General features: G+C 42.4%; 1 protein-coding gene across 2 annotated transcripts in view; it reads left to right on the top strand.

Annotated features, from left to right (window-relative positions):
• Positions 1 to 26,171, top strand: part of ZER1 (zyg-11 related cell cycle regulator) — an 86,930-nt gene that overhangs the window by 26,404 nt on the left and 34,355 nt on the right. For both annotated transcript variants that reach the window (XM_073600087.1, XM_073600088.1), the window contains exons 2-4: positions 6,399 to 6,662; positions 12,936 to 13,086; positions 23,218 to 23,657. In XM_073600087.1, coding sequence (XP_073456188.1) covers positions 6,505 to 6,662; positions 12,936 to 13,086; positions 23,218 to 23,657 — 749 coding nt within the window. In that variant the 5' untranslated portion in view covers positions 6,399 to 6,504. The remainder of the gene's footprint in view (positions 1 to 6,398; positions 6,663 to 12,935; positions 13,087 to 23,217; positions 23,658 to 26,171) is intronic.

Below are 26,171 nucleotides of genomic sequence, written 5' to 3'. Positions count from 1 at the left end.
ATGAAAAACACCATAAGCAGTAAAATCAGCCCAAAATCGCAGCGAATTTGCGGTAAAATCACGGTGCGTTTTCGGTGCCCTTATCGTCACCTTTTCTCTTATCGGTTGAATGCCGATAACCCCATTTTCGGCGGCTAAAATTTCTTCATCCTTCTGAAAAATAGGTTCTGGCTGGTGTTTGGGCTTATTGAATATCTCCTGTTAATACTTGAGATATGTACAGTATGTTATTATCTCTCTCTAAATTCTTCAAGCTCACTTGATTTGTGTAGTTGTGTAATTTCCCTATAGTACTTCAATTTATACAGAAAGTACCGAGAACATCTAGAAATGTTTGTAGAGCATGTTACAGTATGACGAATGAAGTTATTTGCAATGTTCCCCAGGAGGGGATTTTTCCCTCCTGGAGAAAGGTATAGTACAGTTCAGTATAGTTTCATATCTGTTAACCTGGCCAACCACAGATCCTTGTATGGAAGAACTTGCAGTCAATGGGGAACATTGTACTTGTGTTTCTTCATAGTGAACAATAATATTTTTAATCTGAAACAAAGCCCCAGACATTGTTAAAACCTGACAGAGGTTCCAATCCTTCCCCACTCTATACAACACTAAAAAAGAACATTTGGGCCAAAGATACACTTTAAATTACAGTTTTATTAATTTCTTCAAATACTGATCCAAATCTTTGTTGAACAGCATCCAAGTTCTGACCTCATGTTTCTGTACTACATTTCAAGTGATAGAGATAGCTCAGTTAAAGTGGCTGTAAACCTCATACATGACATATAAATAAAGCATATCCCTCTATAGTGTGTACTTGTCTTAATCCAGAGCTCTCTGCCTTTTTTTTTCTGAACTCTTAGACAAATTTTATAAATTCTGGATTTTGAATGAATGTAGAGAAGAGGAGACTTCAGATAAACAGTTACAACTTATGTAGGAGGATTTGTTTCATCTCTCTGTATTGCCTGAGGCCAGTCACCTCACTGGGTATATGCAAGGGTTTACAACCACTTTAAGGAATTACCTAGTCTGTGATTGGATAATGAAGGAGCAGCAACTTAATCATGTGGTCACCCTCTGCTCAGCTAGCTCCCTGCTCAATGTAGTAAAGTCTGATTGGCTTACAATGCTGCTTTTCCTGTGTGCATAACGTGGCCAGCGAGTATATATATATATGTGTGTGTGTGTATGTGTATGTGTGTATATATATATATAGAGGAGGAGCCACGTCCTGACGTCACCGCTACACGTCTAGTCCCGGAAGACATGGGCTGTTTTGGAGCCGGTCGGCTTGTTCTTTTATGCTGTCATTTATCTACTTACCTGTAAGTGTTCATTTGGCATTTTAACTCAATAAATGTAAAGGGTTTTATGCTATGTGGATTATCGTGTGTCTTTTATGGTAATCTTACCATCCTGCTGAGATCGGTGAAGGGGACTTTGTGGGACGTGATGGTATCTAGTGCCTGCCTTTGAGATCCCGGGCTGGGGTTGCAGCCGTCTGCCTATTGTGGTCCCCTATAATAAGGGACCAACATCATCTGGTAAGTGGCAGCATTTACTTTGTCTGAAAGTGGAGGTTTCATCTATTCACATCATTCTCCACAACAGAAGAATTTCTCACCTGTCACTTGGGAAGAAAAGTTTTTTATATTTGTTGTTTTTCACGGACATTTCTTTGGACTCCAGCTGTTTTAATTCACCTCAGTTTACTGTACATTATTAATTGATTTGCTCACATGTTGGGTATATTGGTGTATTCAATTTCACCTTGATATTATTCATGTTAGATTCATGCATGGTGTTCAAAATTATTTTGTTTATCACACTTTATTAGCGCGACTTTTTTATTTTATATATGTATGTGTGTGTGTGTGTGTGTGTGTGTGTGTGTGTGTGTGTGTGTGTGTGTGTGTATATTATACGCACACACAGTGCATCCAGAAAGTATTCATATCGCTTCACTTTTTCCACATTTTGTTATTTTACAGCCTTATTTCAAAATGGATTAAATTAATTGTTTCCCTCAAAATTCTACAATTAATACCCCATAATGACAATGTGAAAGATGTTTGTTTGAAATCTTTACAAGTTTATAAAAAAAAAAAAAAAAAAATCACATCTACATAAGTATTCACAGCCTTGGCCATGACACTCAAAATTGAGCTCAGGTGCATCCTGTTTCTACTTATCATCCTTGAGATGGTTTTTACAACTGGTTTGGAGTCCACCTGTGGTAAATTCAGTTGATTGGACATAATTTGGAAAGGCACACATCTGTCTATATAAGGTCCCACCATGTCGGAGCACAAACCAAGCCATGAAGTCCAAGGAATTGTCAGTAGCACTTCGAGACAAGATTGTATGAAGGCACAGATCTGGGGAAGGGTACAGAAAATGTTCTGCAGCATTGAAGGTCCCAATGAGCACAGTGGCCTCCATCATACGTAAATGGAAGTAATTTGAAACCACCAGGACTTTTCCTAGAGTGGGCCGCCCGGCCAAACTGAGCGTTAGGGGGAGAAGGGCCTTTGTCAGGGAGGTGACCAAGAACCCGATGATCACTCTGACAGAGCTCCAGTGTTTTTCTGTGAAGAGAGCAGAACCTTCCAGAAAAACAACCATCTCTGCGGCACTCCACCAATCAGGCCTGTATGGTAGAGTGGTCAGACTTAAGCCACTCCACAGTAAAAGGCACATGACAGCCCACTTGGAGTTTGTCAAAAGGCACCTGAAGACCTCTCAGAGAAATGAGAAGCCAAATCCTCTGGTCTAATGAAACAAAGATTGAACTCTTTGGTCTGAATGGCAAGCGTCATGTCTGGAGGAAAACAGGTACCGTTCATCACTTGGCCAATACCATCCCTACAGTGAAGCATGGTGGTGGCAGCATCATGCTGTGGGGTTGTTTTTCAGTGGCAGGAACTGGGAGACTAGTCAGGATTGAGCGAAAGATGAATGCAGCAAGGTACAGAGACATCCTTGATGAAAACCTCCTCCAGAGCGCTCTGGACTTCAGACTGGGGCAAAGGTTCATCTTCCAACAGGACAACGACCCTAAGCACACAGCCAAGATAACAAAGGATTGTCTATGGGACAACTCTGTGAATGTCCTTGGGTGGACCAGCCAGAGCCCAGACTTGAACCTGATTTGAACATCTTTGGAGAGATCTGAAAATGGCTGTGCACTGACGCTCCCCAACCAACCTGATGGAGCTTGAGAGGTTCTGCAAAGAATAATGGGAGAAACTGCCCAAAAATAGGTTTGCCAAGCTTGTAGCATCATACTTAAAAAGACATGAGGCTGTAATTGGTGCCAAAGGTGCTTCAACAAAGTATTGAGAAAAAGCTATGAATACTTATGTACATGTGATATTTTTTTTTTTTTTAATTTTTAATACATTTGCAGATTTGCACATTTGACGTGCAGTTTTCTTTCACATTGACATTATGGGGAATGGTTTGTAGAATTCTGAGGAAAATAATGAATTTAATAAATTTTGGAATAAGACTGTAACATAACAAAATGTGGAAAAAGTGAAGCAATGCGAATACTTTCCGGATGCACTGTACACACAGATATGTTTCATTTCAAGCATTTATTTCTTTAATTTTGATGATTATGGTTTACAGCTAGTGAAAACCCAAAATTCCAGTATCTCAGAAAATTTGAATATTGTGAAAAAGTTCAATATTGTGGAGTCATGGTGTCACACTCTAATCAGCTAATTAACTCAAAACACCTGTAAAGGTTTCCTGAGCCTTTAAATGGTCTCTCAGTCTGGTTCAGTAGGTTACACAATCATGGGGGAGACTGCTGACTTGACAGTCGTCCAGGAGACAGTCATTGACACCCTCCACAAGGAGGGTAAGTCACAAAAGGCCATTGCTAAAGAAGCTGGCTGTTCAGAGTGCTGTATCCAAGCATATTAATGGAAAGTGGAGTGGAAGGAAAAAGTGTTGTAGAAAAAGGTGCACAAGCAACAGGGATAACCGCAGCTCTGAGAGGATTGTGACGCAAAGGCCATTTAAGAATTTGGGGGAGATTCACAAGGAGTGGACTATGGCTGGTGTCAGTGCTTCAAGAGCCACAACACCCACACACACATCCAGGACTTGGGCTACAACTGTCACATTCCTTGTGTTTCAGGCCACAACATCAGAAGTGTGGGCTAAGGAGAAAAAAGGACTGGACTGTTACTCAGTGGTCCAAAGTCCTCCTTTTCGGATTAAAATTTTGCATTTCATTTGGAAATCAAGGTCCCAGAGTCTGGAGGAAGAGTGGAGAAGCACAGGATCTAAGTTGCATTAGGTCCCGTATGAAGTTTGCACAGTCAGTGATAATTTGGGGAGCCATGTCATCTGCTGTGTTGGTCCACTGTGTTTTATCAAGTCCAAAGTCAGCACAGCCCTCTACCAGTAAATTCTAGAGCACTTCAAGCTTCCCTCTGCTGACCAGCTTTATGGAGATGCTGATTTCATTTTCCAGCAGGACTTGGCACCTGCCCACACTGCCAAAAGTACCAATACCTGGTTTAATGATCATGGTACGACTCTGCTTGATTGGCCACAAACTCGCCTGACCTAAACCCCAGAGATAATCTGTGGGGTATTGTCAAGAGGAAGATGAGACCCCAGACCCAACAATGCAGACAAGGTGAAGGCCGCTATCCAAGAAACCTGGGCTTCCATAACACCTCAGCAGTGCCACAGACTGATCGCATCCATGCCACGCAGCATTGATGCAGTAATTCATGCAAAATGAGCCAAACCAACTATTGAGTGTATACTATACTGTACATGGACATACTTTTGAGTAAGCCAACATTTCTGTATTAAAAATCATTTTTTTATTGGTCTTATGTAATATTCAAATTTTCTAAGATACTAAATTTTGGGTTTTCACTTGTAGGAAATAATCGTCAAAATTAAAAGAAAGAAATGCTTAAAATATATCACTCTGTGTGTAATGAATCTATATAAAATATGAGTTTCACTTTTTGAATTGAATTGCTGAAATAAATTCACTTTTTGATGATATTCTAATTTCATGAGACGCACAAAAGAGACTCAAACTACTTGGCATACATCTTCCCATGAAGGAATTTCCCACCTTCCTTATCAGAGTGGTAACCACCATTAAGTATGCGTATTTACTGGGGATAGCAGTAAAAATTCCTTGCGTACTTGCCAGCAGTGCTCAGTTGTGGGGTGGAGTGTGGCCATTTGTAGGCTGGTTTGGAAGGTCCTGTTTTGTTCCAGAAGTCCATCCAATATTGTTGGAAGCGTGCTGCTTGTGTGACATTATAAGTTAGCAAATATTTGAAATGTAAGACATTGCTGTCTGTGAGAATAGACCGCACCTAGCAATGACAACTACCTCCTGCTATTGCCCTGATTTCCAGTGACAGCATTTTAACATCCATCAGTGATTTTATTAATCATCGAACAGGTTTACATATGGGAGCTCTTAACAGATGCTGTGATTGCAAGCCGATTCCTTCTTGTTGTGTTCTAAAATAGGTCAGGCAGAGTATTGTGCAGCCAAGTCCATATCATAAGAATGAGTCAGACTATATTGGTGGTATATGACCTTTATACCTGCCAGTAATGCACAATACATAATTTATTTCCTTATTGTTCTCTGGCATCTGACAGGTATTTCAATGGCTGTTCACAGTGCACGTTGATATCCTGTAGTAGATCTGCTGGGAGTAGTTAAGCCTTTATTGAAGTTACATGGAAGACTTGAAGAGTCCCTGTATACGTTTGTGTAAATTGTCTGTTTTACTGCAACACAGTGGAGTACAAAACCTTTCTGTAACCAAATATTTTTTCCTAATCCATGCAGAAAGTATCGTTAAAGAAGATCTTCAGTTCCCCCAAAAAATAATTCAGCAGCTACAAATACTGTTGCTGCTGACTTGTACTAAAAGGACACTTATCTGTCCAGGGATCCAGCACTGTCCTCACCCGAACCAATTCTTCAAAGCCATTTAGGTCCCCAGTGCTGGCATTTTTACCAAGGGAATCCAACTGTGACTTCTTGTGGCTTCACAACCGGCTTCACACTGTGCGTGAACAAGCTGTGCTTTGTGAATGGTTCCATAGCCTTCTGGAACCAGTGACGTGTCCCAGAAGGTTGCGGGCAAAGACACAATGGCCAAACTCCCTAGGCGATCTGAGCAGACGTGGGCACCAGTAAAAACTAAGTACTGATCGCCCACCCCCCCTCCAAATAAATAAATGTCCAAAAGTGGTAGAGGAGGAGGTGGAGAAGCAGAACTTCCCCTTTTTTGGGTTAAGGTCTACTTTAACCTGATGGCAAATTGATAGCTTAAATACATCAAGAATAGGAGGAGATGATAATTATATTTCTGTTTTTCCTGTAGGTCTCTATCATTGCCTGATGTTCCAGAAAAGTTAACCAAGGAAGGGGCAATTCTCTTGCCGGTGCCAACTGCATCCTGAAAGATTGCTCTTCAACACAGCAACAAGATGGCAACGGACAGCCCAGAGTCTTTAATGACCATCTGTACTGATTTCTGCCTCCGAAACCTAAAGGGGACCTTGTGCTACCTCTTAGACAATGAGGTCCTGAAGCTACATCCAGATATCTTCTTACCCAGCGAGATCTGTGACCGGCTGGTGAATGAGTATGTTTATGCACTTGACAATATAAATATTAGCACTTTGGGGCAGATTGGTGGCTGAAAGCGAAAATCTCATCTTCCTACATGTGCTAAACAGCGTTCCCCAAAATTTTTACAACCTTCGTAGTGTCTGAATATCATCTGCATTGATACCAGTTGTCCCTTGTATGGATGGTACAATCAGTTATGTTTGGCCAGATACAATGATGATATTATAAATATCAAATATTGACCTTACTGCATATAGGTTTGTTTAACTACTTGACCCCCAGACCAGTTCACTTACAAGAAATGTACAAATCTGCTTTTTTTGCTAGAAAATTACTGTACTTAGAAACCTCAAACATTATTATTATTTTTTTTTGTAAGTGGAGGCCCTAAAGAATAAAATCCTTGTTGCAATTTTCTATGTTGCACAATATTTGTACAGTGGTTTATCAAATGGAAAATTTCAGGAAACCATACACTTTAATGAATTGTAGTGCAGAAAAACATAATGTAAGACTGAATTGTTTGGTAAAATATAAAAGACGATATTACACCGAGTAAATAGATACCCAACATGTAACGCTTGAAAATTGTGTACGAGAATGGCGACAAACTAAAAATCTCCATTGGTGACGCTTTACAGGTTACCAGTTTAGAGTTACACAGGAGGTCTGGTGCTAGAATTATTGAGTTCGCTCTTACGTTTGCAGTGATACCTCACGTGTGGTGCGATCTCGCATTTACATATGTGCGGAACCTATATTTTATATATATATATATATATATATATATTTATATATATATATATATATATATATATATATATATATATATATATATATATATATATATATATATATATTTACATAAAGTAATTTTTTTCATGGTACCTATATTTATATATATATTTTTTTAATAATATTTTTTTTTTCCATCAACTTTATTGCTATCACGAGGGATGAAAAACATCCCTTGTGATAGCATGGGCCTTGACAGGTCCTCTTCATGGAGAGATCTGGGTCTTTTAGACCCCAGATTTCTCCTCTGGCCTCCAAAGCAGCTTATCAAACTGCAATTGGTTTGATTGGCTGCTTTACAAGCGGGTAAAAGTTTGTAAATAAACTGAAAGTGACAAAATCCTCATTGCTTACAGCTTGTGACCTCACAGACGGGGAGGGACAATGCTGGTTCCTCTCCCTCTGTCCAATGAGCCGATACTGCCAGTCGGATCGGTCCTGGGCTCCCTGATGGGATGGGAGAGCCCAAGAAAGGCAGCGGTAGAAAGGTGGACCACCTTCCACCACTTGTAAAACTGATTAAGATCACTTTTGCAAATAAGTGAATTGCCAACTGAAGAAAACGTAGCCTCAACCATGATCCCAGTATAACCACCTCAATATAGTATATATAAGTACAGCCGTATTAGGGTGGTCAAAGAGAACATTCACCAATGGGCATTTGTATTAATGTGAATCTCCACTTATGAATTGTTTTACTAGTAGATCCGTACCTCCCCATGATTTACTTGACTTTTGCTTAGGGTTGTCCCGATACCACTTTTTTAGGACCGAGTACAAGTACCGATACTTTTTTTTTCAAGTACTCGCCGATACCGATTACCGATACTTTTTTTTTAATGTCACGTGACAGTTTTTTTTTTTTTTGCTATTTTTTTTTGGGGGGGGGGGGGTGTGAACGGTGTATGTGTGTGTGTTTTTACAATTTTTATTTTTTACAATAATATTTTTTTATTGTGGTTTTTTTTTTTTTTTTTTTTTTTTTTTTTTTAATCAGCCCTTTTGGGGGGCTTTGGTGAGATATCAGGGGTCTTAACAGACCTCTGATATCTCCCCCTTGAGACAGAGAAAGACAGAGGATAGAGATTTCCTAGTCCCTTTCTCTGCAGCGTCAGCTGCACTGAGAATGAATGGGGAGAAGACAGCGGCTTCTCTCCATTCATAAACTGACACATCTTAATCACAGAAGATTACAATGTTTCAGTTATGTGAATGGACAGAGTCAGCTGACTCTATCCATACACAAAGGAAGGAGGAGGGGGACGGAGGAACTGAGGGAGAGAACGGAGGGGACAGATAAGGAGAGAGGAACGGAGGGGGAGAACGGAGGGGGACAGATAAGGAAAGAGGAACGGAGGGGGACAGATAAGGAGAGAGGAATGCAGGGGACAGCGGAGAGGCACAGAGAAACGGAGGGGGCACGGAGGAGGATGCAGTGACAGTCAGCTGTGACCGATCACCGCTGTATGTCACTAAAGCTGGTGAAAGCCGCTGGGGGAGAATCTTGTAACTCCCCCACGCGCCTATCACAGCTGTCTTCCAGGTATCGGGGAAGCATCGGGAGCATTTGCCCGAGTACAAGTACTTGGGCAAATGCTCGGTATCGGTGCCGATACCGATACTAGTATCGGTATCGGGACAACCCTACTTTTGCTATTTATTTGTATTCTGTCCCTGTCAGAGCAAAGATTTATCCTATGTCCTACCTGAGCTTAGCACTAGGGATGCACCGAAATTTTGGGGGTCAAAACATATCGGTAATAATTTAATTTTCAGCATATTGCTGAAAGAAAACAAGTGCCGATAATTGGACATGCGCAGTAGCGGTGGCCACGCTGCCGGGTGCCACTCATTGCTGGGTGTCAACCTGGCGGCTCAAGGTCCAGTCCTCCCAGTCCTGTTCTCCCCTCTCTCCTCCTCTCCCGGCAGAGCGGCAATGTTCCTGTGTCAGGGAGTTGAATTTCCTGGGCCACAGTAACAATGTCCCGCCTCCTGTGATAGACAGCACACTGATCCAATGCTGGGACATTGAATCAGTGTGACGTAATCACAGGAGGCAGGACATTATTACTGTGGCCCGGGCAATTCAAATCCAGCTCCGTGACATAGCGAGAGATCGCCGCTCTGATCCAGCCACAGGCAGGCTGCATCTGACAGGCACTGGTGAGAGGCTGCATCTTATGGGCACAGGCAGGCTGCATCCCCAGGCACTGGTTAGAGGCTGCATCTTATGGGCACTGGCAGGCTGCATCCACAGGCACTGGTTAGAGGCTGCATCTTATGGGCACAGGCAGGCTGCATCCACAGGCACTGGTTAGAGGCTGCATCCCACAGGCACTGGTTAGAGGCTGCATCCCACAGGCACTGGTTAGAGGCTGCATCCCACAGGCACTGGTTAGAGGCTGCATCCCACAGGCACTGGTTAGAGGCTGCATCCCACAGGCACTGGTTAGAGGCTGCATCCCACAGGCACTGGTTAGAGGCTGCATCCCACAGGCACTGGTTAGAGGCTGCATCCCACAGGCACTGGTTAGAGGCTGCATCCCACAGGCACTGGTTAGAGGCTGCATCCCACAGGCACTGGTTAGAGGCTGCATCCCACACGCACTGGTGAGGCTGCATCCCACACACACTGGTGAGGCTGCATCCCACACACACTGGCGAGGCTGCCTGACACGCACTGGCGAGGCTGCATCTGACACGCACTGGCGAGGCTACATTGATCTCTTTTATCATGTCTGCAGTCTCTGACTTCTCCTGTATCATGTCTGCTAGAGGTGCACCAAATGGAAATTTTGCTAATACTATTAGCAGTCTGTTTAAGTTTAAGTAAGAGATTGCAGACATGATACAAGAGATGGTTAGAGACCTGCATTTTTATTGAGCTTTTCTTGCACTAAAGGGGCCAATGATGGCCAACAATAAATTCATATTAATTCAAATTGATGATATTCATTAAAAATACTATACAATTATATATAAAAATATAAATATTTTTAAATTTTTTTAAAAAAACTGTCATTTTCGGCAAAGTGCATCCTGCATTTTCGGGTTTCGTCACCAAAATTTCCATTCGGTGCTCCCCTACTTAGCACCATAATGGACTCTCACAAAAATTATCCTATAATAAAGGAACTGTCAGGATTTTATAAAAACCAAAGGCAGCAACCTGGATAGCATGTCAGTTATCAGCCCCGAGCTCAGGGCACAGATCGGCTTCCTTGGGGCCTGTGACACCTACTGCAAAGTTCTTCTACTTGTCGAAGGACTTGGCCCACCAGGTAGATCCAGCTAATGATCCATGCATGTCCTTTCTGCATTGTTCATTGGGATGATCTCTTTCAAATCAAACAAGAAAACTTCTCCAAAAATTAAAGCTACATATTAAAAAAAAAAACATTTTAAATGAATAATTGTATTATAACTAATAAAATCAATCAAATATACATGACAGAGTATGAAAATCTAATATATCAGAATTGTCCCACGGTCGGGTCTGTGATGTTCCCCCGGGTTAATCAAATGACACAATTTTATGGTATAGCACAGTCTTTTTAAAGCGTTGGCATTTTATAGAGGAAAAGTGCATGGGCCTCGTAGCTGCTCAGTTTAAAGGAGTTGTAAAGGCAGAAGGTTTTTTATCTTAATGCATTCTATGCATTAAGATTAAAAAACCTTCTGTGTGTAGCATCCCTCCCAGCACCCCCCAATTACCTACCTGAGCCCATTCTCTCTCCAGCGATGTCCACGATCCCCTCAGCCATCCCGAACACTCCTTCTGATTGGCTGAGACAGAGCAGTGGCGCCATTGGCTCCCACGGCTGTCAATCAAATCCAGTCATCCAATCAGGGGAGAGAGGGGGTGGGGCCAGATTGGGGCTCTGGGTCTAAATGAATGAATGGATACACTCTGACTCGGCTTGGGTTCCCCCATGTAGCAAGCTGCTGGCTGAAGGGGCATTTAAGGGAGGGGCTAGGAGCAGCAAAGAGGGACCCTAGAAGAGGAGGATCTGGGCTACTCTGTGCAAAAGAAGAGGTAAGTACAACATGTTTGTTGTTATAAAAAAAAAACAAGCCTTTACAATCACTTTAACTACTTCCCACTCAGGCCATTTCTCTCCTACATGTAAAATTCATCATTTTTTTTTTGCTAGAAAATTACATTGAACCCCCAAACATTATATATGTTTTTTTAGCAGAGACCCGAGAGAATACAATGGCGGTCGTTGCAACTTTTTTATATTGCGCGGTATTTACGCAACAATTTTTCGAACATGTTTTTTTTTTTGGAAAAAAACAGTTTAATGCCAAATCATTAAAGTTAGTCCATTTTTTTTGCATAATGGAAAAGATGAAGTTACGCCGAGTAAATAGATACCTAACATGTCACGCTTCAAAATTGCACACGCTCGTGTAATGGCGCCAAACTTCGGTACTTAAAAATCCCCATAGGCGATGCTTTAACATTTTTTACTAGTTACATGTTTTGAGTTACAGAGGAGGTCTAGGGCTAGAATTATTGCTCTCACTCCAACGTTTGCGGCGATACCTCACATGTGTGGTTTGAACACCGTTTTCATATGTGGGCTGGACTTACACATGTGTTCGTTTCTACGTGCGAGCACATGGGGACAGGGGCGCTTTAAATTTTTTTTCTATTGTTAATTTTACTTTCATTTTTTTAGTTTGACACTTTAAAAAAAAAAAAAAAATTGGATCACTTTTATTCTTATAACAAGGAATGTAAACATCCCTTGTAATCGGACTATGGCACGATCGGTCCTCTTTACAGTGCGATATGAGGTCAATTAGACCCCACATCTCACCTCTAGGCTGGAAAGCCTGAAATAAAAAAATAAATAAATAAATAAAACGATCTCGGCTTCCCAGCCGAGGCGGCGCCATTTGTTTGAATACAGAGGCCGGGCGTGACGTCATAACATTGCGCCCCGCCTCCGAACGATCATAGAGGTTCTGGCGACCATCTGGTCCGCCAGAAATCTCTATGGTCACCATCCGGGGCCGGCGGATCCATTCTCCGATTCACCGATGGAAGCGGTGAGTCGGTAGAAGCACCGGAGTGGGGGGGCGTCCCCTCTTGCCGCCTGTAAGAACGATTAAGCGGAACAGCCACTATGATCATTCTTATGGTGTAGGGAATCGCCGGCTGAAGAAGACAATATCTGAATGATGCCTGTAGCTGTACCCATCGTTCAGATATACGCCCGCAAAGTTAAGGACGTCATGTGACGTACCTTGGGCGGTAAGAGGTTAACTGCAATAACATGTATTAATACTGTAATCTGAAGTAGTCCTAGATTATGAGATGCTGCCCCTAATAACAATCTAATATGCCCCAAAACATATCTAATATGTGGTGCTAAGGGCAGTATCTCCACTTTTTGAAGTCTCAGTTTTTATAGTGCAACAGTCAGTATAGATGCATTGTGACAGGGTGTACATGTTATGATCTAGGCCTTTTCTGTTCCAGGTACATCGAGTTGGTGAATGCAGACAGTGGTTTTGAGCCACATGAAAGCTTTTTTACCTTGTTCTCAGAGCCACAGAGCACAAGACTCACCCGGCTACATTTAAGGGAAGACATTGTCCAGGATCAAGACCTAGAAGCCATCTGTAAACAAGTAAGCATGGAACAGGAGTCATTAGGATGTCAAATGCACCTGCAATCAATTCTAAATGATCTTAGATTTGTCCAAATGTATATTCAATGCACAATGCATTTGCAGCCCAAATCCTGTTGGCTGCAGTCCTTAAAACAGTGGTTTAAAGGGACAAGGGACTACGTCAGGGAGGCATTCAGTATGGGTGACCATTGATCTGCTTCACCATCACTGAACGAGTAATCAAGCTTTTTGGACCCTTTTACCAAATAACTAAAGCTGGAGCTGAGCAAAAGTGCAGACTTACCTCAATGAGGTTAGAGAAGGCTTCCCCACTGGAGGGATGATTAACATTTGTTTGGATATCATGAATGATAGAGTAAGGATAGCTCAGGATTCTCTTCCTTCTCATTTAGAGCAAACATGAAGGCAGATAAATATTTAAATGGGCTGTATATTAAATAATAATGTCCTTAAAGTGTTTCTATAGCCAAAAAATGTTTCAACAGGTATTGCCTAAAACTCGTTTTCTTGATCGTACAGTAAACAGGCATAATCATGGATGACTGGGTTGTATCTTGTTACCTTCATGTGATTGGACACTGGCAAACAGAGCAAGCCCAGCATCCCATTTCTTTACAAGCCCTGGACTTCAAAGCCAGCTACGTCCGGATGCAAGCACCCCTCTCAGTGACAGGGGCACCCAATTCAAGTGGTTAGATGTCTCTTGGCGGTTTCAACCACCTAGATCCATAAAATGTATATCAGGGAGGAAAAAAAAACATCTCCACAATCTATGCACATTTCCCGTGCATTATCCCAATAAACCCTGCAGGTACAGAAACAATCCTGTTCTTAAAATGCACTCCTTTGCCCTGTTGTGAGATGACAACACTCAACAGTTGTGTGGATTAAGTGCTGTCAACCCTGCCCAATTTTCTTTTGCTAAACTAATGGAGACCCTCCCACTCCTACATTTCCACAACATAAAGGGTAATCATTCTGTAGTTCCAAGATCAGGACATTGAGGGTTAAAGGATAAGTTCACCTTTGTAAGATCAGCAGATCACGTGTGCAATGCAGGGCTCTTGCAGACTGTCAGTGTAAGCTGTCTGCTTGTACCTTGTATGGGCAGGCAGTTCCACAATCAAAGGAAGCATCAATGAACTACCTAGAGCGCTCAACAACGCCCTGGTAGTTCTTTGAGAACTACCAGCCTACTGCCACAAAGGCTTGACAGTACTTGTAGTCCTCACATTCACAGAACTCTGTGAATGAATGATGTAGCTGGGTGGGCGGAGCCCCACACGGTAACGGTTTTTAAATTTTTATTTTTATTGTGACAGCGAGTGTGGGGAAAAGATCCCTTGCTCACTGTCACAATGGAGGATCTGGGGTTGCGGGGACTGCTGCAATATGGGTATAACATGTTCCAAAAGGTAAACCTAATAATAATAATCATCTTTATTTTATATAGTGCCTTTAAAGGTGGCTTCTCAAAGCCCTTTACAAGGAAAACAGAAGGAATACACAGGATAACATAACATAAGGGAAAAAAGGGACAATTAAGTGAAAGCTTGTCTAAATAAAAACTCTTTAGATTTTATTTGATGTGAATGAGTTTAGAGAAGATGACTCTCTGACATTCTTAGGAAGTGAATTCCAGAGTTTTGGAGCATAGCAGGAGAAGGCTCTGTCCCCCATTGAGTGTAGGTGAGTAGGGGCGACACACAGTAAACCAGAATTTGAGGAATGGAGGTTACGAGGGGAGGTAAGTTGAAATAATTTGAACTTAGTGTTGTGCACAAGTCACAGGACAGCTCTGAATGTCTGACATTAGCAATAAGTATTTTTGCACTTCTTGAACAGATATAATAAAGTGCTTTCACTGATATATATTTAAAGGGGTTGTAAACCCTCATGGTTTTTCACCGTAATGCATTCTATGCATTAAGATGAAAAATCTTCTGTAGTGCTCTAGCTGGTGTCTCGTGTCCTGATTGGATAGATTGATAGCAGCGCAGCCATTGGCTCCGCTGCTGTCAAACAAATCCAATGACGCAGGCTCTTGGGGGCGGGGCCGAGTCCTGCATTCTGTGTAAATGGACACAAAAGCAGGACTCAGGAGCGTGCCCGCATGGGTGTCGACCTTAAGGAAGAGCCTTCTCAAACGTGGGCACTCGATGCGAGGAGGAGCCACCAGCGCTGCTCGGGGACCCCAGAATAGGTAGATCGGGGCCACTCTGTGTAAAATGAACTGCACAGTGGAAGTAAGAATAACATGTTTGTTATTTAAAAAAAAAAAAAGCGTTTACAACCCCTTTAACAGACCCAATAGGAAAAAAAATAGAAGTTTAGGGTTTACATACGCTTTAATTTTAGCTGATATAAAACCAGTTTTTTATGCATCTCCTCAACTTCAGACTGGTTGCCATTGGCAACAGCTCTGCTTCTTTTTTTTTTTCTTGCACTTTAAAGTGGTTGTAAAGCCTAAACATTTTTTACCTTAATACATTCCCTGCATTGAGTTGATCTTTCTCCTCATTTACCAGCTAGTACAAAGTGTCAAGTCAGATCACCGAAGTGCCTTTTGGCTATGTGATACTCGTTCAAACAGATTTGTTTACAGCTTGTGTTATAGTAGAACGCTTGTCATCTGATCTACGACCGGTGTATTTAGTGTTGCTTGTTGTCGATGGTATCCTTGCATAATAATGTGGCGCGGTGTCTTATCTGTGAGAACTGCAGCAGAGTATCTGTTAAAATACACCGGTAGCAGATAGACATCTACTACAGTACTTACCAGATGACAGATAATGGAGAGAGGCTTAGATCGTAATTAAAAAAATTAAACCGATTACTATATGTAGTGTTGTATTATATGCCAAAGTGTTCATACAATGTTGTGTGTCCTCGGACCATGCCCTTTGACTAAATAAAAGATTTGAAAAAAAAAAAGATTTAGACCAAGCACATTAAATACCCGACAAAGACTTATGGTATGTTAAAAGGTTGAAACTCGATAAAGGACACAATGTTTATTGTAAATGCATAAGAAGTAACTTAATTAATGTGTTTATCTGTAGTATGAACAAGTGTATTGCCTTCAAATAAAAAAGTAAAATATCTGCTAGGCAGGGTATGTCCATCTGTCGCATCTACAAATATGTGTGATCACATACAGTGACATTTCATTCAGCTTGCATGAATGGTTCTACCATTTGTGCAACAAATGTTTTCTAAAAGCAAATGGAATTCTAAAATGCATCGCTAGAGGGGTCACACAAGCAGAAGGTTCTTATTCCCCTGTATAGATCTTTAGTGAGATCTCATTTAGAATACTGTGTCCAGTTCTGGAGACCTCACAGAAAGATATTGATAATATAGAACAAGTCCAGAGAAGGGTGACAAAAATGGTGAAGGGTCCGGGGGATAAAACCGGGAGAGACTTCAGGAACTTAATATGTACAGTCTGGAGAAAAGAAGGAAAAGAGGAGATGTGATAGAAACATTTAAAGTGATATTAAAGGTTCACTTTAAAAAAAAAAAAATAAATAACAAACCAGAGTGGCCCGATCCTCCTCGGGTCCCGTGCCAGTGCTCCTGGCCCCTCCCCCTTGATGAGTGCCCCCATTGCAAGCCTCTTGCAATGGGGGCACTCATGTGAGCTGACTCCTGAGCCGCTTCTGTGTGTCCATAAGACACACAAAGTGTGTCTCGACCCCCCCCCCCCCCCCGATCACTCCTCACTGGCTGTGATTGGCTCCTGCTGCTGTGTCTTAGCCAAGATGAAGGGATAGACCCGGATGAGCCATTGCTCTCATCTCACTGAATCGAGATCGGGCTCAGGTAAGTATTCAGGGGGTGGGCTGAGGAGGATGCTGCACACAGAAGGTTGTTTACCTTCATGCATTGATTGCATGAAGGTAATAAACCTTCAGTCTTTACAACGACTTTAAATACATCAAGGGGGTAAATAAGGTGCAAGAGGGCAGCATTTTCAATCTAAAAACCAAGACCAATAACACGAGGACATGACCTCAAACTAGCAGGAGGAAAGTTTAAAACTAATCTTAAGCCTCATACGCATGATCGGACTTTGTACAAACTTTCCCATGGATTTTTGTACAAAGGGCGTTGGCCGTAAACTAATTAAGCATACACACGGCAGGACTTTTTCAGCAACAAACACGAACGTAGTGGCGTTTCAATGTACTGACGCCACTTCAAAAAGAGGACGTTCAATTCTCAGACTAAAAAGTTAACAAAAAACATGTATAAATTAAAATAAACGGGCAAACTTAGTGGACCACTTGGTCTTTTTTTTCTGCCGTTACTTTTCTATGTTTCCAAATAGACCCCTTATTATGTCATTGTTCAATTTTACACAAAACCATTTGATTATAATGAAATTATTTTGATCGGTCTGGACAGAAAGCCTGATCAGAGGAAAATAGATAGTGTAGATGTGTATGATCGTTAGATGTATGGTGCATAGAACAGTTGGACGGTTTGAAAGTACAGTATAAACATTGTTATCTTTTGAGTGAGAGACGTCCAGATAATTACAGGGCATTGCATGCACATGCATGGCTTTCTCTGAGACCCGCTCTCCTGATGGCCCCAAGAAGAAGCTTGGTGTTTGTATTCTCTTCTCTTATTCTCTCACAAACCAACCCAGTATTGGGACAGTTTGAACTGCACTTGGGGAAATCTGCAAAAAGATTATTCCTGGAGTATCGATTGGAAGGTGGCCTGTAATGAAACGTCTGCATGGCAGAACCTGGCTTCTTTTCACACCACTGACAGATAATTCTTTGGAGGTCTCCCACTTGCGATTAGTTACAATGTTTAAAAGTCCACTTCCACGAAAAGACTGAGAAGAAATACAAAAGTATCTGTTTAATGCAAGTTGTTACCAAAGCCTGATCAACTCTTTTAGCTTGTCAGAAGATTAGCACATAAACCTCAGCTTTGTTCTTTACATCCTTACCTGTTTTGGCTGTGATATAGAGCAGCAGTCATCAACCGGTGGTCCGCGGACTACTGATGCTTCACGAGAAAAGGGATGGGACCTGATTTAGACATGTGATTCCAACATTGGGAGGAAATAATTCAGTCTTAGGTCACTCAGGAAGACATGTGGCCACTCAGTGAAGTCGGATGAGAAACGGTTCAACCTTAAATAGCGTAGAGGGTTTTTCTTATTGTACATCACGGCACGCAGAGACATCATAGTTACTATGTGGGTTATAGGCCACCTTCAGGTGATTGACACTGGCATGCCCTAAGACAAAAAGTGCACTCCCTATGTAACCCCTCCCACTACTGGGAGTACCTCAGTTTTTTTGCCAGTGTCTAAGGTGTTGGTCACGAGTAAAGATGTGCTGTGCTGAGCTCCACTGGAGCAATCCTTGCTGGGGCTAGCCATGCTGACCGGATCCATTCAAAGTGTCTCTTCTGGCCATCTTCTGGTCTGGGCATTAATAGCAACAATTGTGCTGGACTATAGACCTAGCAGTGTATGCATTCCTTCTGGTAGTGCCTCTGCTTTGTGCATCAGGCTATGAGCGGAAGGGGGACAAGGAACACCTCAAAGGGTTCTAAAGGATTGATTGTTTTACGGCAACCTAAATCCATGTCTAAAAAAATGACATCCTCCTCTGAGAGTGATGCGACGGTCAGACTGAGCCATCAGGGGGGACTGGTGTTGCAGCAGCTCTGGACACTTCAGCCCCTATATTTATTACTCAGGAGGTTTTTTTCTTCTACCATTACCAAGAGAGACTGGTTGGTACACTCCCTTACTAAGTTGGTTCGCTCAACTTTTTTACTGCCTGTAGCGCAGTCTATTGCTGAGCCCACCTCTGGTTTGGGATTACTAAAGCCTCCCCAATCTGTGGATGCCTTTATCCTATGAAGGAGGAATTCTATAAGAAATGGGGGATTCCAGCAATGGATGCTGCTATATTCTCGGTAAATAAAAACCTCACTTGTCCTGTAGACAATGCGCAAATGTTGAAAGATCCAACAGATTAAAAGTTGGAATTTCTTTTTAAAAAGCAGGCCCAGCAATTGGCTGGCATATCAGAGGCACTGTGTTTCACAGTGGATGCTATGATTGATTCTATTATTCAAGCCTCATGGCTTATGCTAGGGCTGGTACATATGCGCAGAGTCCTATGGTTGAAGAATTGGTCAGCCGAAGCACCATGTAAAAAGCTCTTGGCCGGTTTCCCATTTCATGGTGAACAGTTGTTTGGCAACGATCTGGATAAGTATATCCAAAGAATTTCTAATGGGAAAAGTTCTCTTTTACCGGTAAAGAAGAAGTTTAAACATTTTTCCTTTTTAAACGTGCATCTTCTCCAGTGCCAGGAGCATCCGCCTCCAGACATTCTCGACGGCCTCCACCGTCGGGTTCAAGGGAAAGACCTCAGGGGCAGTCCCAGGGCCAAAATAGGACTTGGGGCAGGAAGCCCGCTAAGCAAAATACTAAAGCCTCCTTATGAAGGAGCGCCCCTGTTTGCTCGGGTGGGGGGAAGGCTTCTACAATTTTCAAAGATCTGGCAGGAACATTGTCAGGACAGATGGGTGGCTTCCTCAATTTCTCTAGGTTACAAACTAGAATTCCGAGAATTCCCGTCAACCCCGTTTTTTAAAATCAAATGTTCCCAGAGATCCAGGGAAAAGAAAATCTCTCTTTCTGGCTCTGCATCATCTCTTGTCTCAGAAAGTGATATCAGAGGTTCCCACAGAAGAGCAGGGGTCAGGGTTTTATTCAAACCTCTTCACGGTACCAAAACCAAACGGGGAGGTAAGACTCATTTTAGATCTCAAGGATCTAAACCGGCACTTGAATATCCATTCCTTTCACATGGAGTCAATCCGATCAGTTGTCTTCATTCTACAAGGAAGAGAATTTTTGGCATCGATCGATATCAAGGATGCCTATCTCCATGTGCCAATTTTTCCCGCTCATCAGAAGTTTCTACACTTCGAGGTAGAGAATTGTCATTTTCAGTTTGTGGCTCTGCCGTTTGGTCTAGCCACCGCACCGCAAGTGTTCATGAAGATCCTGGCTCCTCCTTTAGCCAGGTTAAGGGCTCAGGGTATAACAATTCAAGCCTACCTAGACGATCTGCTTTTAGTAGATTAGTCAGTCACCTGTCTAAACCAAAGTTTAATCTCAGCCGTTAGCTACCTAGAATTCCTAGGCTGGATTCTCAACCTAGAAAAATCCTCCTTAAAACCGTCAATGAGATTACAGTACTTGGGGCTGATCATAGATACCGTTCAAAAGAAGGTATTCTTACCCCAGGGAAGGATCAGCTCCATAAAGGAACTGATTCGACTTGTCAAAACAAAGAGAAATCCTTCCATTCGACTGTGCATGAAATTGTTAGGAAAGATGGTGGCCTCCTTCGAGGCCGTTCCTTATGTGCAGTTTCATTCAAGACTGCTGCAAAACAGTATTCTGTTGACCTGGAACAAGAAGATCAAGGCTTTGGACTTTCCAATGCACTTATCCCCCGAGGTGCGTCAGAGCCTTAGTTGGTGGTTGATATACAGCAACCTTCAACAGGGAAAATCCTTTCTACCAGTATCCTGGAAAGTGGTAACAACGGATGCCAGCCTTCTAGGCTGGGGAGCAGTCCTGGAACAGGCTTCTGTCCAGGGGAAGTGGTCCAAGTCAGAAAGGACCTTACCCATCAATATTCTAGAAATTCGGGCGGTACGTCTGGCTCTAGAGGCCTGGACGCTCAGATTACGAAATTGTCCTGTCAGGATTCAATCCAACAGTGCCATGGCTGTGGCTTACATCAATCACCAAGGGGTCTTGAGATGTCGTGCAGCCCAAAAGGAAGTGAGTCATGTTCTATCTTGGGCAGAAAGCAACATTCCTTGCCTATCGGTGATTTTCATTCCAGGGATAGAAAATTGGCAGGCGGACTTGAGTTGCCAACAGTTGTTTCCGGGAGAATGGTCCCTTCACCCCGACATCTTTCTGTCGATATGTCAAAGATGGTGTGTTCCGGATGTGGATCTGTTCGCGTCCAGATTCAACAACAAAATCCACAACTTTGTGTCAAGGAGAAGGGATCCGCTGGCATGCGGAACAGACGCCTTGGTCTTTCCATGGGATCAATTTGCACTGATATATGCGTCTCCTCCAGTTCTGCTGCTTCTGCGCCTTCTTCGCAGGATCAAGCAGGAAGGGAAAGAGGTGATTCTGGTGGCCCAAGTGTGGCCGAGAAGATCTTGGTTTGCCGAGATCATAAAGATGGCGGTAGGGGACCCTTGGACCCTGCCGCTGTGGCCAGACCTTCTCGCGCAAGGTATTCCATCCTACCTTACAAACGCTAAATTTAATGGTTTGGCTATTGAAACCCACATTCTAAAGGACCGTGGGTTATCTCCTTCAGTAGTGTCTACTTTGGTTAATGCTAGGAAGCCGGCCTCCAGAGTTATGTACTATAGAGTCTGGAATGCATAGGTCTCCTGGTGTGGATCCAGGGGTTGGCACCCCCAGAAAATATGTCATAGGTAGGATCCTTGAATTCCTGCAGATGGGACTGGAAATGAAGCTTGCCTTGAGTACTATCAAGGGCCAGGTCTCTGCCTTATCATTTATTGTTTCAACGGCCTCTTGCTTCTCACTCTCTGGTTCGTAACTTTATTCAGGGGGTAACACGGATGAATCCTCCCGTCAGGACACCCCTGAACCCTTAGGATTTGAATTTAATCTTATCGGCTTTACAGAAACAGCCTTTTGAGCCTATACGGGATATTCCCTTGGTTCTTTTGATGAGAGAGATAATTTTTTTGGTTGCCATATCCTCTGCCAGAAGGGTATCGGAATTGGCGGCTCTTTCTAGTAAAGAGCCGTATTTGATTATTCATAAGGATAAGGTGGTATTGCGGCCTCGTCCTGAATTCCTACTAAAGGTAGTGACAGGTTTTCATTTAAACCAGGATATTGTTCTGCCTTCTTTTTTCCCAGAACCTCGATCTAGGGAACAGAAGTCCCTACATTCCCTTGATGTAGTGACAGCGGTCAAGGCCTATTTAAAGGTGACTGCTCAGATTCGCAAAACAGATGTTTTGTTTGTATTGCCAGAAGGTCCTAAAAGAGGACAGGCAGCATCAAAATCTACTATTTCCAACTGGATTCGTCAAGTGATTGTTCAAGCTTACGGTCTAAAGAGGAAGATTCCTCCTTTTCATGTTAAAGCGCACTCCACCAGGGCTGTTAGTGCTTCTTGGGCAGTGCATCACCAGGCCTCCATGGCTCAGATCTGCAATGCCGCAACTTGGTCTTCAGTCCATACATTTTACCAGATTCTATCAAATCGATGTAAAAAGTCATGAGGATATTGCCCTTGGGCATAGTGTACTACAGGCTGCAGTATGAGTCATCAAGTCTCTTAATGCCCTACTTTTTTGTTGTGTCTCCCTCCCTTCAGTTGCCATTGCTATGGGACATCCCACATAGTAACTACTATGGCTCTGTGTCCCATGATGTACGATAAGAAAATAATATTTTTATAACAGCTTACCTGTAAAATCCTTTTCTTTGAAGTACATCACGGGACACAGAGGTCCCTCCCTTCTTTGGTATACACGTGTATTGCTTGGCTAGAAAACTGAGGTATTCACAGTAGTGGGAGGAGTTATATAGGGAGTGCACTTTTTGTCTTAGGGCGTGCCAGTGTCCATCACCTGAAGGTGGCCTATAACCCACATAGTAACTACTATGGCTCTGTGTCCCGTGAGGTACTTCAAAGAAAAGGATTTTACAGGTAAGCTGTTATAAAAATCCTATTTTTACTGCTAGAGTAGTAAGGGTGTGGAACTCTCTTCCACAGTCTGTGGTTTCAGCAGGAAGTGTCACTCATTTCAAAAAACTCTTAGTTGGGCATCTTCCTGAACACAAAATACAGGGATATGGGAAATTATACGGACAGACATACACACACCCACACAGGTTGAACTAGATGGGCTGGAGTTTTTATTCAACCTTACCAATTATGAAACTATCGATAACTTATTTAATTTAATTTTTCATTAATGTGCAATTTCAGACATGCATTACATAAAAGCAATAAACTATGTGTCTTCTAATTGTAATGGTGGTGTTCTCTTCCCTAGGACCTTGTAGAACTGTATCTTACAAACTGTGAGAGGCTAACAGCTAAGAGCCTGCAGACCCTGTCCCACTTTAAATCCACTCTGGTGTCCCTCAGCCTTTTTGGCTGCAGCAACATCTTCTTCGAAGAGGAGAACCTGGGCCGATACAATGATACCGACTGCCTGGTGAACCCCAGTCGTCAGATCCTGTCACGGGACTTTAGTTTTCAGGGATTCCATCATCTCCGCTTTCTCAATCTCGGTTGTATCACCAAAGGCGTAGATGTGGAAATGATGGTGCGTCCGCTGATCTGTTTAAAGGCTTTGAATCTGTCAGGAATTCAGATGAATGACATCAGCTTTCTGACTCAGTGGAAGGACACAATGGTGTCTCTTGTCTTGTACAACATGGACCTGTCTGAGGAGCATATACGAGTCCTTGTGCAATTGCATAAACTCCGGTAAGCCTCTTCTCAAAGCCCAAACTTTTTTTTTTTGTCCTTGTTAGTTGTTTATTTCTGTCTGTGTCCCTGCAGAGATCACCTCTCTTGGTCTCTGGAAAGGAAAGTGTGTGTGTGTGTGTGTGTGGTGGGGGTAGTGGGGGGACCTCTCCAAGGGGCACAAACAAAGAAAAAGCTGGCAGGTTTTAGACAATCCTTACGCTATTTGGACCATTTGCCAATCATTGTGGCTGACAGACTGATGTTCTCTATGCCCCAAATCCTTTTGTGAAAATTTGCTATCTAAAATGACAGCCACCAGCACACAGAACACTCTTTAGTCATTGCTGGTACTGTCCATGGTGCTGTGTGTGTGTGTGTGTGTGTGTGTGTGTGTGTGTGTGTGTTTTATTTTTATTTTTTTAAGCAATTCACTAAACTATATCTATTTCAGTTTACCCTCAGTTTTTACATGGTTTATATACCACTATACTATTGTTAAAGCCAGCTACCTGTATTTTTCCCACCACCTGATGGACCTGTGGTGCCTGAATATATACTTTCTTCTGCCTATTCCTCTTCCTACAAAGCACGCCTGTCTATTAGATTGGCCATAAATGGTTCAGGTCCCTGCTGAACCAACCGAGAGTCGATTCATAGATCGACTTTGGGTACAACCAGCATGTCGGATTTTCAGCATGCCATCATTGTCAGTGTCTATATCCGCTTGCAAAATTCATTGTGTACTACTGGCAGGCAGTGTTAATTTTGGCAGCAAATTTTGATTTAGTTTTAGTCTTGGTCTTAGGACTAAAATGGCATTTTAGTCCCATTTTAGTCTTCTGCAATTGTTTTTGTTTTAGTCGTATTTAGTCGACTAAATCTCCAGTACATTTTATTCGATAAAACTCGATTTAGTCATCTAAAATCTAATGGGTGTGTAATTAAATTGTATTGCATTAGTTAACATTTCTGTACAATTTCCAAACTCATATACTGCTGGAGTGAAAAATTTTAATATGTTATTATTTATGGCATTGAGGTATGAACAAGCACTACAGACCAGTGTTAATTTTGAAGTCAAATTTCAATTTAGTTTAAGTCTTATGCCCCGTACACACGGTCGGATTTTCCGACGGAAAATGTGTGATAGGACCTTGTTGTCGGAAATTCCGACCGTGTGTGGGCTCCATCACACATTTTCCATCGGATTTTACGACACACAAAGTTTGAGAGCAGGCTATAAAATTTTCCGACATCAAAATCCGTTGTCAGAATTTCCGATCGTGTGTACACAAATCCGACGCACAAAGTGCCACGCATGCTCAGAATAAATAGAGATGAAAGCTATTGGCTACTGCCCTGTTTATAGTCCCGACGTACGAGTTTTACGTCACCGCGTTCAGAATGATCAGATTTTCCAACAACTTTGTGTGACCGTGTGTATGCAAGACAAGTTTGAGCCAACATCCGTCGAAAAAATCCTAGGATTTTGTTGTTGGAATGTCCGATCAATGTCCGACCGTGTGTACGGGGCATTAGTCTTTTGACTAAAATGGCATTTTAGTTTTAGTCCCATTTTAGTCTTTTGACTAAAATTCCATTTAGGTTTTAGTCGTATTTTAGTCATCTCAGTTGTTTTAGTTTAAGGCCTCATGCACACGGACGTTTTTACAGCCGCTTTTTTGAGCGTTTTTTGCAGCTTAAAAAGGCCTGTCTATGTTAGTCTATGGCTTCATGCCCACCTAGGCGATTTTGAGCTGCAAATGGCATAGGCGTTTTGTAAGCTGTAAAAAAAACCCAGGACCAGTGGGTTCTGAGAGACGTTTTTCAGCTGTAAAAACGCTCTAACGCTGATAAACGCTCAAAAACGCTCAAAAATGTCACTCGCCAATGTTTTTTAATGTTTTTGATCCATTGAAAAAAAAAAAAAAATGTTGGGAAAAAAAAAATGCCAAAAAACGCTAACACTAAAAACCGCTATTGCAAAAACGTTGAAAAAAGCTAAAAAAAGTAAAAAAAAATCACTGCAAAGATACTGGTGTTTTCATAACATTATTTTAACATCCTGTGTGCATGAGGCCTTAATGGTATTTTAGTCGACTAAATTAACACTGCTGGCCGGGACGGCTCCCCATGTCCCCCCGATGGGAGAACGCAATAGCACCATGGGAGGGAACAGTCATTGTTGATGGGGGAATTGGCAGGTTGCAGGAAAGAAAATCGCATAATCTATGGCCTACCTAAGTAAGACAAGTGACCGTGCTTGGTGCTTGAAAACTCCATTGTCAGCTTGGCATTGGCCAAAGCCCAATTGGAGTATCAGCCGTTATTGCAAGGGATTCCCCAGAATCTGTTATTGCCACTGTACCTCTCTTGGTGTAGACAGACGTGTATTGTCTATCTAGGGAAAGTGTTTAGAAGTTCACAAATCTGAGTCCTCACAGTGGAGCTGTTGATACCCGTATAACACCCTACCCAGATTCACCTTTATAGTTGAGGTCACATTTGTGTTTAATTCATGTTACCAAAGCA

The sequence above is a fragment of the Aquarana catesbeiana genome, linkage group LG09, assembly GCF_042186555.1.
Source record: "Aquarana catesbeiana isolate 2022-GZ linkage group LG09, ASM4218655v1, whole genome shotgun sequence".
Taxonomy (NCBI): domain Eukaryota; kingdom Metazoa; phylum Chordata; class Amphibia; order Anura; family Ranidae; genus Aquarana; species Aquarana catesbeiana.
This window is presented reverse-complemented; position numbering and strand designations above follow the sequence as displayed.